Consider the following 12,811-nt stretch of genomic DNA (forward strand, 5'->3'; position numbering starts at 1 on the left):
AGAGGTACAACAGACATCAAACAAGATAATGTATAATCTGATACTGCAAAGAGTGCAAGTTATTCTATTGGTGCTATAAAATGGGGCTACTTGAACCATATACAACTATAAATAATTAATGTTCAAAAACTATTAGAGAGCAACTGATTTAATTGAAATTCTACTTTATATTTAGATACAACAAAATGTTCAGAACATGTATGACAGAGAGTATAAACTGGAAATATGTAGGATATAGTTATCTGATGATATGGGGTAATAAAGACCAGTGGTTAGAATTCAATGTTTTGTTCAAGTTAGCTCGGATTAGGATAACAAATTATTGTACACTGTACTAAACCAAATTTACCAATTGCTTGAAACACAAATTATGATGAAAAAAATTGAAAACAACTGAGGCACTGAGAACTATTAGGACACACAAAACAGAAATAAAGTTTTGGGAAAAATGGATGTTTGTGAAGATCAAATTTATGGACAAACTAACAGTTACAAAAGTGTGAATTATTTGTTATCCAACTTAAAGATCCTATACATACTATGAAACAATAATGTACCCACTTTTTGTTATAAAATATTAATTTAAGATTATATTTATTATTAATGTTAATTCACAAAACCTCCATATGCAGGCTAGTGACAATAGTGTCTTTTTACAGTTACAAAATTTGTAATTTATATGAAACTAAATCAGAACATAAAGGACAGATACTAAAGACACCTACCAACATTTCATGGTCCTTGTTATTCTGAGGCTTGAGGTTCAGATAAAACTGCTGATACAGCTCTGATTATGAACTATTACCACTACATACATGATACAGACACTAAATTATGTTTTGTACCCTAGATAACAATTGAACAGTGCAGAGCAACAATGTTATACTTTGTTCTTTGGGCCTATATGGAAATGAATATCTGAGAAATCAGTGAGACAACTTTTTATGAATGTTCATATACACAGTGTGGGACAACAGATATAAATAAATCTGGTTCCCATAAGGTCAACAGGTGTCAGGAGCAACCATATATCTAAGGGCTCAAAATCAATGATAATGTGCATTAAGTCCTTATAGTTCTCAGTTTTATACTGTTCGTATCAAGTTTGATAGCTAGGAAGCTCAAGATTTTTGTTAGAATGTTGGCTTGTTAAAGCCTATTCTTTAAATGCAAAAGGGATTGTTTAATGTCCCAATGTCCCTCAGAAACTTTTATAGGCTTTACAGCACTGACAATGGGTAGTCATCTTATAATCCATTATTGGGAACATACAACCGTTTCACAGTAATTTGGAACCTTTTCAAAAAAATTGCTCTTATGCTTTCTTCCTTAAGTTTATTTTTTTCTTACAATAATGTAGAACATTTTTGATGTTTTTATCAAAGATAATTGTTACAACAGTACAGTCAGCAGGTTTAACACAATCTATTTGCACTATTATTTTCTTTGGCACCATAGGTATTTCTTCTGGCTTAGTTTCTATGTTGAACTCAGCATCAGAAGAATAACTTACAACTAGATCCAAATAGAGTCTTGCACTGGGAACTTCCCATCATCATCACTTGCATTTAAATTACTGGCAATTTTTCTTCTCTTTCTCAAAGTTCTTGGTTCAGGCTCAAAGGTGCAGCCTTGGGCTTCCAAAGTGCTTCAATACTTCTTTCAGCTAGAATATTCAGATCCCTTTTCTTCTGTGTTCTTATAGGTTATGTCTCTATTTTTATGCTCTCTTGAAGAAAATCTTCAAATGACTGAAGCCTGATATTGCAAGAATAAAAATTTTTATCCTCTTCCAATTTACTACTTGGAAACCTCTACTGAATATGCTGCCAGTGCTGAGGCACAATCTCTGCTCCTTTAAAACCCATCTTCAATTTGTTCTTGATGGTTTCTTCATCTAATAAACAGTAGACTTCTTCAAAAATCAAGGAAACTTGTCTTTAGTCACAATGCCACGATTTTATAGGTGGCTTATGTTACCCCATTTACAAAAAAACATTTTTTGGGAAACAATTGTTGTGAACTAGCAAATAAGTTAAAGTATTCTTTAAGGTTATGTAAGAAAATGGCGATACTGGACTTTGCTGGAAAACACCAATGCAGTGAGCAAAGCTTTGAAGGGTATAAAACTGTTCTCAAACTGAGCTGAAACAAAAATAATTATGGAAACTTATCTTCAAATATCAAACAATTTTAAAACTCTGCAATAATATGTACTGTGCACAACAACAAAAACTTCTTAACTCAGACTGTGATGGCAATATCAGCATTCAAAGATTATCTTGCAAAATGACTTTTGTTACCCAAATGTCATAAGTATTTCTATTTAACAGGAAAGCAAAAAGTCATTATTTAATGACAAATTACTGTCAGATTTTCTGTACTGCGTGTAAGAGTAAGTTTGTGTGTGTCACATTATGTTTGTGTACACATTCGTTGACAGTATTTATACTGTATCCAAAAATCTATAATTTGGATGAATGAAATGAATAAATAAAAGTTCTAATTCAAGATCTGTATAGAGCACTTCTCTATAATTACCTATCTCTAATGACCTTGTTGTCGACGGGACATTAAACACTAATCTCATCATCATGTTCCTCCTCCTCATCCTCTCTAATTCCAGTCAAAGCTAAGGCAGGGAGGTCTTACATGCTTGCTTCATAAGGAGTTACCACTGCCTATGTAGCTGAGTTACTGAAAATAGCATGTTCTGCTTAGTGTTCACCAGGAGCTGTTGATGATAAATTTCATCTTACGAAAGATAAAACAAGCATGTTTTTATGAAAAGATCAAAAGAATATGAAATGCTTACGTTAACTGGGAAAGTTTTATGTAACAGAAGATTATACCCACCGAAAAGCAATGCATTTGTTAAATTAGATGGACAAAAAACCAATATCATTAATTAATATTTACTGAATGAATACGTTGGTAACAGCTGGATAGCTGCTTGTTTTAGGTACAACTAACTGTAAGCGCTGTAGCACACTATCAAAAAGATGTAAGAGTATAGCCAGTTTGGGAAGCTCCTAGATCAATGCTGCATGTGAACTTCTAAATTTTCCTTATAGGTTAGGTTTCGAAGTTTGTGGAAGAAACAGGGCATTGTAAATTGTAAGATTCTTGCCATCCAGTAACGAACAACGAAAAGTCTCATTCGCTCTATTTGCCAAAACTCTTGGCCAACTGTAAAACATTTTCTTTAGAGTCTGGCTATGAATGTTCCAACAATGTAAATTCTCTCCTGTTTTACAATTTCGAGCACGTCTCATTTGCGGCCAGTATAATACCCATATATACATGCACATTAAATGCACTAGCCCCTCATAAGTTGCGGTGAACGGATAGGATTACCTCATGAGTTTCGGACTGCTGCGTCAGAGGCCACTCTCTCATGAAAGTTCAATAGGCATACTCTCCACATTTTATGTGCCATCGCTGTTACATTTGATAAATGAAATATTCACTTTCCTAACCAGGAGAAAATTTGCAATACGAGGAAATTGTTATCGTCTTTCCATAAAAAAACCAAATTGTTTTCGTCTCCCCGTAAAAACCTAATGTCCCCAAATTAGACAAAGCTTTTCAACATATTCACTAACGTTGGATTAATGATCAGGCGTCAGTATCAACAAATTACTATCATTTTCCTCACATTTTAATCTATTTTCCTTGTAGTAACGTGAATGATAAAAAGAAACAGACAACAGATGGTTATTTTATCTTCTGAATTTTTGTTCAACAAGTGCATCAATTCTGCACCAATTTAAATATGTATGCATTGATTGGCATTAACAAGACGCATTATTTGTATGAAATCAGTTGTGTCGCGCGATCAAATGCCATTTATTGATGTTAACAAGGCGTGAAAAGTTTATTTTCAGGTAATGCAGTTGCTCACAACAAATTTTGTCTCTTCACTGAAGCCATCTACCTTGCATCAGTTATATGAATTTCTGACTGCAGTAAAAGTGAAGGTAAACAAAATTAAAATATGTCTCACTTTCTGAACATTTTAGGTGTAGAATTCAATTAAATTTATTAGTGTCACATAACTAATTAGTAGTTTCAGCTGAAGAGTGATGTTTGTTGCAGTTCGCTGGTGGCAACCATCTGAAATTGTTTTATTCCAAATACGTACATTGTAACTACTTAGGTATATGAAGGCGTCTGATCTGTGCGCCGGCTGATATTTAGCAAAATATTAGCACTATTTAAACATCAACATATAATACCGGCGTACGCAGCAGAAATCACTTTCAAACTCACCAATAAAATTGCATCAAAATTTCGCGGGAAAGCAATGGACACCAGAAGAAGCTGTGTACGTGAACAGGGTTGTTGCTAGTGGTGAGGAGTCTAACTGTATAGATTTGCGACAGAAGTAAGCGTTCTCGCAGCTTCTGCCTAGTATGTAATACTTGTTACGAATATTAGTTTATCCATCATTGTGTAGTGCTTTGTGTTTCTGCTTGGGTGTGCTGTTGGATGGTAGCAACTACGATGCCCGCAAAAGATAGGGGTTCAGTTATATTTACGTTAGTTCTTACATGCTTAGGTAAGTTTAATGAATTTGTCCCATTATGTACGTATATTATCAAAGCTAAACTGTTATAAATGGTATGAATACATATACTGCAGCACGTAACGCCGTTCCAATACATGACTGAAGATGTTTACATTGCTAAATGATGTAGTGCAGTACCACATTTATGTTCTTAACCTTTATGTTTTATTGTGTTTACGTAGTACATACAGCAAATTGTGGCTGATCGGAGTTGTTTTAGATAAATTTATTGTTGTGGTTTGACATGAAAATGATGTTGGGGCGCTGAATGAAGTGATTGTACTGAAACTAACGTACCCCTTTTTTTCAGAGTTTGTTGCAGAATTAATCACTTTATAAAACAATATTTATCTCATGGAAGTAAGTTCTGACGACAGCACAATACTTTTGGGAGAAAGGAACAAAATGGACAAAAATATTTTGGAAGCAGAGAATGACGAAAAAGATTTAACACAAGAACCAGACAGTGAGGTTAATAATGAAGTGCAGTCCCTTAACGCTAGCAACACCGAAATAACAACTCCACGTAGCAAAAGCCGCTACGGTCGTGCACATAAACCAAAAATATCCGACGATTTTTTAATGACTGACAGGAAAGTAGGTGCAATGTTTGGCCAAAGTCCGAAACGAAGCCCAAACAATGCAAATACAAGTGCTACGAACCGAAATGCTGCTTTAAGCGCAAGACAGAAAGCTAGACAGCTTCAAGAGGCACTAAGGGCCCCCAGTGTTTCACCATTTTCAAGCCCAGATGCAGAAAGGAGAGGAAGTAACAATATTTCAGAGAACACTACAGATCAACACGTAGATCAGGAGCTGCCAAATAGTGAAAAGGTTGAGTTTGTGGTAAAGGAATATGTGATAAAACCTGTGGGTCAGTTAGGATGTGAACCACCTAGCTGGGAAGCTGGTGACTTAGTATGGGCCCGTGTGTATGGTTACCCTTTCTGGCCAGCACTTATTACTTTGGACAGGGAGTTGCAAGGCTTCACAAAAAATAAAGGTAAGGTGCTTCAGTTGCAGTTTGATTCTGTCAGTTAATTGCAGTTGACTGGGCTGCAGATTGTAACAAGAGTATGGTTTAAATCTCTAATTTCTTTTTTAACCTAGTTATCATGGAACTACTATAAGTAGTGTTGTTTTAGCAGTCACTTGTATGATAATTTGTTAGCATTTATGTTCAAATTTGTAGTTCTTTATCATTATTTGTTCAGTCTTCAACTTTTTAATGAGGTTGGCAGTGTGGTGGTAATAATGTATGACAACTTGTTTCATCTGTACTTAAAAATTCAAAACTTTTTCACCTGTAAATAGCAAATTCCAAAGAAAAACTTACTGCTGCACATATTGTGTACCAAGTTTACCTCATTATAAAAAGTACTATTAAGTAGTTAAGTGCCATGGTTAGTGGGTAGTAATCAGGTGCTCATCTTTTTACTGGTTTCAACTGTAATCTAACAAATATATCGTCGTCGTACACCCTGAATTCAAAAAAATAATGTGAACACCATTTTATGGGGTTTCTTGCAAATGTGGATAAAAAGTTTTACTCTGATTCATTGAAAGCTTATTTCTATTGTTTTCCTCATGATCTAAAATTGTGATGTATCTTTTGTTGTTTATTTATTCTTTCCAGCCACCCATTGCATACTAAACAGTGTATTTGAATGGCAGCTGAGGCTGTGTTAGTGTTCCACTGCAGAGTTGACTTTGCTGGTGATCGTAACTACATTCTAGTCTTCCGTCTTAACAAATTTCTCAGCTTTCACAATAATTTATCCTCCAGATTTATTTACATAAAGTAGGCCTATGCCATCCAAACTGAACTGTTTATTTACTCGGAAGAAAAAAAGGAAAGGAGGTTAATATTTTGTGTTTTAAATGTTACTTATGGCAGTGTCCTTGTAGTTTCCTGATGTTGGCAACAACTGTTGAACGCTCGCAATTATGTGATGTTCATAGGAGGCCTAACACAAACATTTTGTTTTGAAATGGTCACTTTATGAGGATAATTAATTTACTGAGTGGACAAGGATACAAACGATAATGTGTCAACCATAGAGCAGGAATAACATTAATTATTTACTTCATGGCTGGTGGTTGCTGACATCAGCACACTAGGCCGCCGCTGTCATTAAGATTTTACCATTTTATACCCCATGAATAAGGTCATTAGTGGTGGAGCATAAACTTTATTTGGTCAAGAATACAGCCATATCTTGTTTAAAGGAAATTACCCTTTCTCACCATAATGTATTAACAGAACTTACAGAAAAAAGGATGTGGATGATGTGATTCATTGAACCATATGGGATTTTGAACCAAATTCCTCCCAGATGTGTGTCCAGTGTCCTAGTTGATGTTTCACTGGGAGCGTTATGTAGGTGGCTGTTTGAAATGGTTTTCCAACACGATATTGGTGATTATTTGACAGTACTCATGTTTGTATTAGATGTAGAAATCTGTTAAATAACTGGCAAACTATGGCGTCTACTATTAATTATAGTTTTCACAGCTAAACTTCATTTGACAGGGGTAAGATTACTTGCAACCCGTTATTACAATCCAGTTTATTTATTCATCCAATGATCATCGTTCAATAATATAGAATTTGTCATAATACAATGAAAATAAATGGCTCTAAAATTTATACCCTTGCATAATATATATTTATAACATACATGTATAAGAATGGCTGGACAAAGCAAACTCCGTCTTGAATATGAGGTCAGTGTCTTTAACAATCACTGCCTCATTCGGTTGTCAGTATTGTACAGTGTTCCTTGATGTATACACACACAGTTTGGTCTAGATCAGATATATTATAAACATAGTTTCGCTCTTCATTGCTGTACATATCGAGGACATCCACTGTTAACTCCTGAACCTTGACCACACTGCTATGCCCCTTGCATTAACTCTAGACAGTTCATAAAACTGGCCCAGGTCCATAAACATACTGCTACGCCCCATGAATGTCTTCATGTCCTCCCCTCAGTCTATATGAAAACCTGAGTATGCATCCTCCCATAATGAGAGAGATGTTGAACTCGGGAGAATAAAAAGACATTACTATCATACACTATGTATTTGGCATTTGCTTTTCTTGCAGAAGCATTACATAGTGAACTTGCATTGTAATGTGGCAGGGTGTTGTAGTTTCCTCTTTTGTTGTTAACTCCGGTTCTCTGTTTTCTGTCTTTGATTGTGAAGTATGCATTACTTATCGAGGCATTAGCTGAATTTTTAAACAGATTCATGTTAATAATATAATTCATCTCTTTGGGCAATTTATGTTAACATCTATTCCCAGATAGAAAATGTTGTTTATAAAGTTAGGTGTTTGTTTTTCCTTGGTAAACGTAAGTCTAAACTAGCTCTTGTTCCGTGATTGAAGTATGGAATATTAGTGAAATAAGATCTATTGTTTTACCGGATATGGGTAACAGATTGGTAGATGTATTCTCATGGTGCAGTAAGAATACCCAGTTTTTTAATTTTTTAAAACTGTTCATTGTGATGAACCCATCTACTACTTGTAGTTATGATTTATTTTACAGCCATTTTCTGTAGTGCCTTTGGTTCCCAGAAAAGAATCCCATAGCGAAGAAATGAGTGTCTGTAGGGATATTAGGCATTACATCTCACATGAAATTGGCTGTTACAAAATGATGAGAGAACCCAAGGAGTGAAACATGCTGATGAAATTCTTTTTGCCAACATCTTTCTGTATAATTCCAAGTTAATAGACAGTCAGTATTCATCCGTAAAAACCACGTGGTTGTTTCACATTTTGTAGACTTATCATCTACACTTAATGTGACAAAATTATTTTCCCTCTTCATTCTGAATTGCATACTATTTTCTTGGTATTCTTTGTTAGTTTATTATATGTCTGAACATCCTTAAAGGTTTCATTTGCTTTCTCTAATAAGAGATCAGTGTTTTATCTGTGACTATGATGTTGATGTAATCAGTAAAAAAGAACTTTTTCTTCATGCCTTATACTGTCTTGGATATCATTGATATATATTCTAGACAGCTTGTGAGCAACTGAAATGTCCAGCAACAAATGTAAAACAGTAATAGATCTCAGGGTCATTCAGGATGTCCCAATAGAAAGTTTGTATTTTGTGTCTCAGAATAAAATATATGGTTGAAGTCTATCATGAAATTTTTATATATTATTGCAATATACAGTTTAGGAATGTACTTCTTGAAAACAATGTCATTTAAGTGCAATCCACCATTTAAATGGTGAACAAAATTTTGCAAGACGACTCAGCATGTAGACACTGGCACGGCTGCCATATTGCTTTGGATATTTTCTTTCAGTTGCTCCAGAGGTCGGATTATTGACATACATTATAGATTTGACATATCCCCACAGGAAAAAATCTATAGGGCTCAAATCTGGACTGCGTGGTTGCCACTTTTTCACTCCTGGAGATCAATTTGCCAGGGAAAATTTCACGAACTCACAGTGTAGATGCGTTGGACAAGTGTGCTGCGGCTCAGTCTGAAACCATGTTCTTTGGCTATAACCAGGAAAGTTGTGCAATTCAGGCACCAAAAAGTCTTTCAACATTGTCACGTAATGTTGCATATCCACTGTAACTGCACAACTGCTTTCGTCATCGAGAAAGTGCAGGGCTATTGTTCCTCAAGCCGCCACTGCAGGGTTTCTCATGCTTCTGTGTACGATTCGCTGCCTTCCAGTAGTGGCAATTTTGCTTATTGATGTTACCATTCAGGTGAAAATGAGTGTGGTCAGAGGCAAGATGTTGTTAAATGAAGGGCACTCAGTCACACCATGAATGAACTGCAGCCTCTGTCTGGCGTCCTGAGGCTTTAATTCTTGCGTCAGTTGGATTTTGTAAGGGTGCAGTGTAAGGTCTTTCTGCAGAATTCGGTGCAATGATTATTTGTGCACACTGAAAGAACTCTCCTGCATACGAATGGAGATGTTAGGATCATCAAAAACAGATTGAGTTAAACACTCCACAGAGTTGCCCGTTCACTATGGCCTTGAGCACTTGGATTTCGATTTGGCCAGGGCTGAACCAGTCTCCTGAAATGTTTTGATTAATTTCTCATTCACATAATGCAATCCATGATCACTGCAAAATTTCCTCCAACCTACAGTTGCTAAATCACAATTTTTGTGAAATTCTCACATACAGAATGCGCGGTCTGCTCCCAAGAATCGCTCCATATCAACTGATTTGCTAAAGGCCAAGTAAGCAATCCCCCACTCTCCTCCAATTTGTTGTGCATGTGCTGAGACCTCTTCAAATACACCATGTATAAAAAGGAAAACTGAATTCAGAAAACTGTTCACATAAGGGACAGAAATACTGACCAATACTTAACTTTAGAAGGTGCAAATCCCAAATACTGTTTGCTGGAACACACAAATTTCTTGGCAACCCCCTTTCTTATCCAACTTCCAGAACCAGTATCTTTCCGCCAGGAAGCATGAAGTTATTATTATAGAAGTTATAAGTGTTGTAATCTATATTTGTGTTTTTCTATTGATTGTACGTGTAGATTCATTTCTTAAAGGTAATTTTTGGTCAGACTGTGTATTTTGTGATGTTGATCACGGATCTCGAGACTACCAGATTGGATAGTGCTAGTGTTGGTTGAATGCTTTACTAAGGAAAAAATTGCACAAAGTTAATTTATTTGTAATGTTTTTTCCCATGTCAGGTCAGACTTACAATGTGTGTACACATTTGCACAGGTTTGTATGTTAAAACAGTAATAAGCATTTTAGCCAGACATTGAATAACTGCATGTTTGTATAAGTGTCATTCATTCGCTTTGTATGTAAGTTGTTGTCCTTTGTATTATAATTAATCAACTTTTCAGCCATTGGACGTGTGCTGTCTCAGCCACATTTGCATGTTCAGTTTTTCAAAGACCAGGGAAGACATAGTTGGCTGCCATACTCATCTGTTGTGCCCTACAGCTCATTTGCATTTGTGGAGGCTAATAATGAAGAATTGGCTGAGGTGAGTCCATTATAAGAATATATCGTTTAGTTAATTAAGGGTAGAAAAGAAATGAAGCAACACTGCAACACCTGCAACAAAATTCTAGTACATAGAGTTTAGCTATCTGCAACCATTACAGTTAGTATTGTTTTACAGATAAATGGAAGTACTGACTGATGTTCATGTTTGCCTTTGCTGTTTACTATGGACAGTATATTATGGTATATATGGATTATGGAAGTGTCCGATTCCACCCGTACTGCTTTGACACACGACCTCATCAATATGGCGGAAATGGCTATTCTAAGAGTCTCCAATATGGTGCCAGTGATGTTACTACATACACATGGCAATAAACACGAATATATGTATAAATAAGACAGTAACATCTCCCTCCTAAAATAAAGATAATTACAAAATCTACAGGAATAAGACACTTCCCTTGACCTATGTTGATCAACCACAGCTGATGATACCGAAATACCAACGCCTACAGCAAAAACTACGGAAATTGGAATCAGATATTGCCCTTGATCACAGCTGACGATACCAGTACCTATACATAAAACTTCGAAAATTAGAATAGGTCATTTCCCTTGACCTATACATGTCAACCATAGCTATTGATACATAAAAACCAACACCTACAACTATGAGAAACAAAAGCAAAACCACACACACACACACACACACACACACACACACACAGAACCCATGACATCACAAATATGACTAAAACGACCATAAACCACGATTCCAATATGGCGCATGTAAAGTTGGTACGTACACATTATGAGGATGAAAATACATCTAAAAACAAACACACACGCTTTCCACAAAAAGCCTAATGACACTAACGGGACAAGCGCGGGAAATAGGGTGTTTCTGGGTGGGGGCAAACTAAATAGAAACAAATTTAGACACCCACCCCTATACAAAACCACACAAAATGACGAAAAAAACCGACGTCACAAAACTTCCCAAATACCACTAAACACAATATCATCCGGAATCGGACACTTCCCTTGACCTATATAACTCAACAGCAGCTCCCGATCCCATAAATTAGGATCAAACACTTCCCTTGGCGTATATAGCTCAAAAACATCTCTTGATACCAGTATCAACATACACAGCCACACATTGGTATCGAACACTTCCCTTGACCTGCGCGCTGTTAATTTTATCTGTCATATCCATTCCTGAACAAAAACAACAACCGATTAATTTTACCAAAGTTACGACACGATGTACAGCAAACAGCACTAAATTAACTTTCACACAAAATCGTTAACTCACTGAAACGAATTCCACTACAAACACAACCGACACTAACAATTCTGGATAATGAGCAAAAGCAAACTGAGCCCATTACACCACACAGTCGAAAACAACCAACCACAACCCGACGACATCTACAAACACGCCACACTCACAAACCAAACTCCGCGCCATCATGACGTCACACACAACACCCTCACGTCACGGGTCAAAGCCGACGTGTGGGATCGGACACTTCTGTCGACCCATTCCCATTAACCATCACTCCCCCCCCCCCCCCCCCCCCATTAACTTTTTCACTCTTAACACATCCCCAATGCCATTGGCATTGTACCATAGTGTTGCTGTTCTGTCTTGTAAATCATATTATAACATAATTTTTAAATTTCCTTGCACTATTTTGTGTATACTTCGAAACATCATGGGGTTGTTTGCTCTTTCCCACATTTCTGGCCCTCAATTGCAGTGAATGAACTTCATCCTGTGTTAAAAATTATTTGACTGAGAAATTCTCCTTTCCCCATGACTTAATTCAAAACTGTGTTAAAGAAAAGTATTTAAAATATCAGCTAGCATAAAACATCTAATTTGTCATTCTTTAGCAGAGTGTTAAATAAATTGCTTCAAAAATGTTTTGCACCACATACATATCCCTGAGCAATATGTGGGCTGAGACTGAAGTGGAGTATTCTTACCATCAAAAAGACATATTACGTTGTAGAAAGGCACTGTTAAAAGACACTTTATAAAGCTGTCGGACACAGCCTTCACTAGCAAAAGAAAAATGCACACCATTCATACACTAAGCGAGCACACCTTATGCACACATGACTGCAGTTCTGTCCTGAGATGCTGGAGTTGGCAGTCGTGTGCATGAGGTGCTTGGTTGTATGTATGAATTGTGTGTGTTCCCGTTTTGCTGATGAAGGCTGTTGCTGAAAGCTTTACGTAAGTGTCTCTT

General features: G+C 36.3%; 1 protein-coding gene across 4 annotated transcripts in view; it reads left to right on the forward strand.

Moving 5' to 3' along the window:
* Window positions 1-4,184: 4,184 nt before the first annotated feature.
* Window positions 4,185-12,811, forward strand: part of LOC126473161 (histone-lysine N-methyltransferase NSD3) — a 127,535-nt gene continuing 118,908 nt past the window's right edge. The window contains exons 1-4 of one of the 4 annotated variants that reach the window (XM_050100026.1): window positions 4,373-4,387; window positions 4,460-4,561; window positions 4,881-5,573; window positions 10,445-10,587. In XM_050100026.1, the coding sequence (XP_049955983.1) occupies window positions 4,925-5,573; window positions 10,445-10,587 (792 nt within the window). In that variant the 5' untranslated portion in view covers window positions 4,373-4,387; window positions 4,460-4,561; window positions 4,881-4,924. Of the gene's footprint in view, window positions 4,562-4,880; window positions 5,574-10,444; window positions 10,588-12,811 lie in introns of all 4 variants that reach the window. The other 3 variants (XM_050100025.1, XM_050100027.1, XM_050100028.1) reach the window with 3 other exon arrangements.

This window comes from Schistocerca serialis, chromosome 4 (genome assembly GCF_023864345.2).
Source record: "Schistocerca serialis cubense isolate TAMUIC-IGC-003099 chromosome 4, iqSchSeri2.2, whole genome shotgun sequence".
Lineage (NCBI taxonomy): Eukaryota > Metazoa > Arthropoda > Insecta > Orthoptera > Acrididae > Schistocerca > Schistocerca serialis.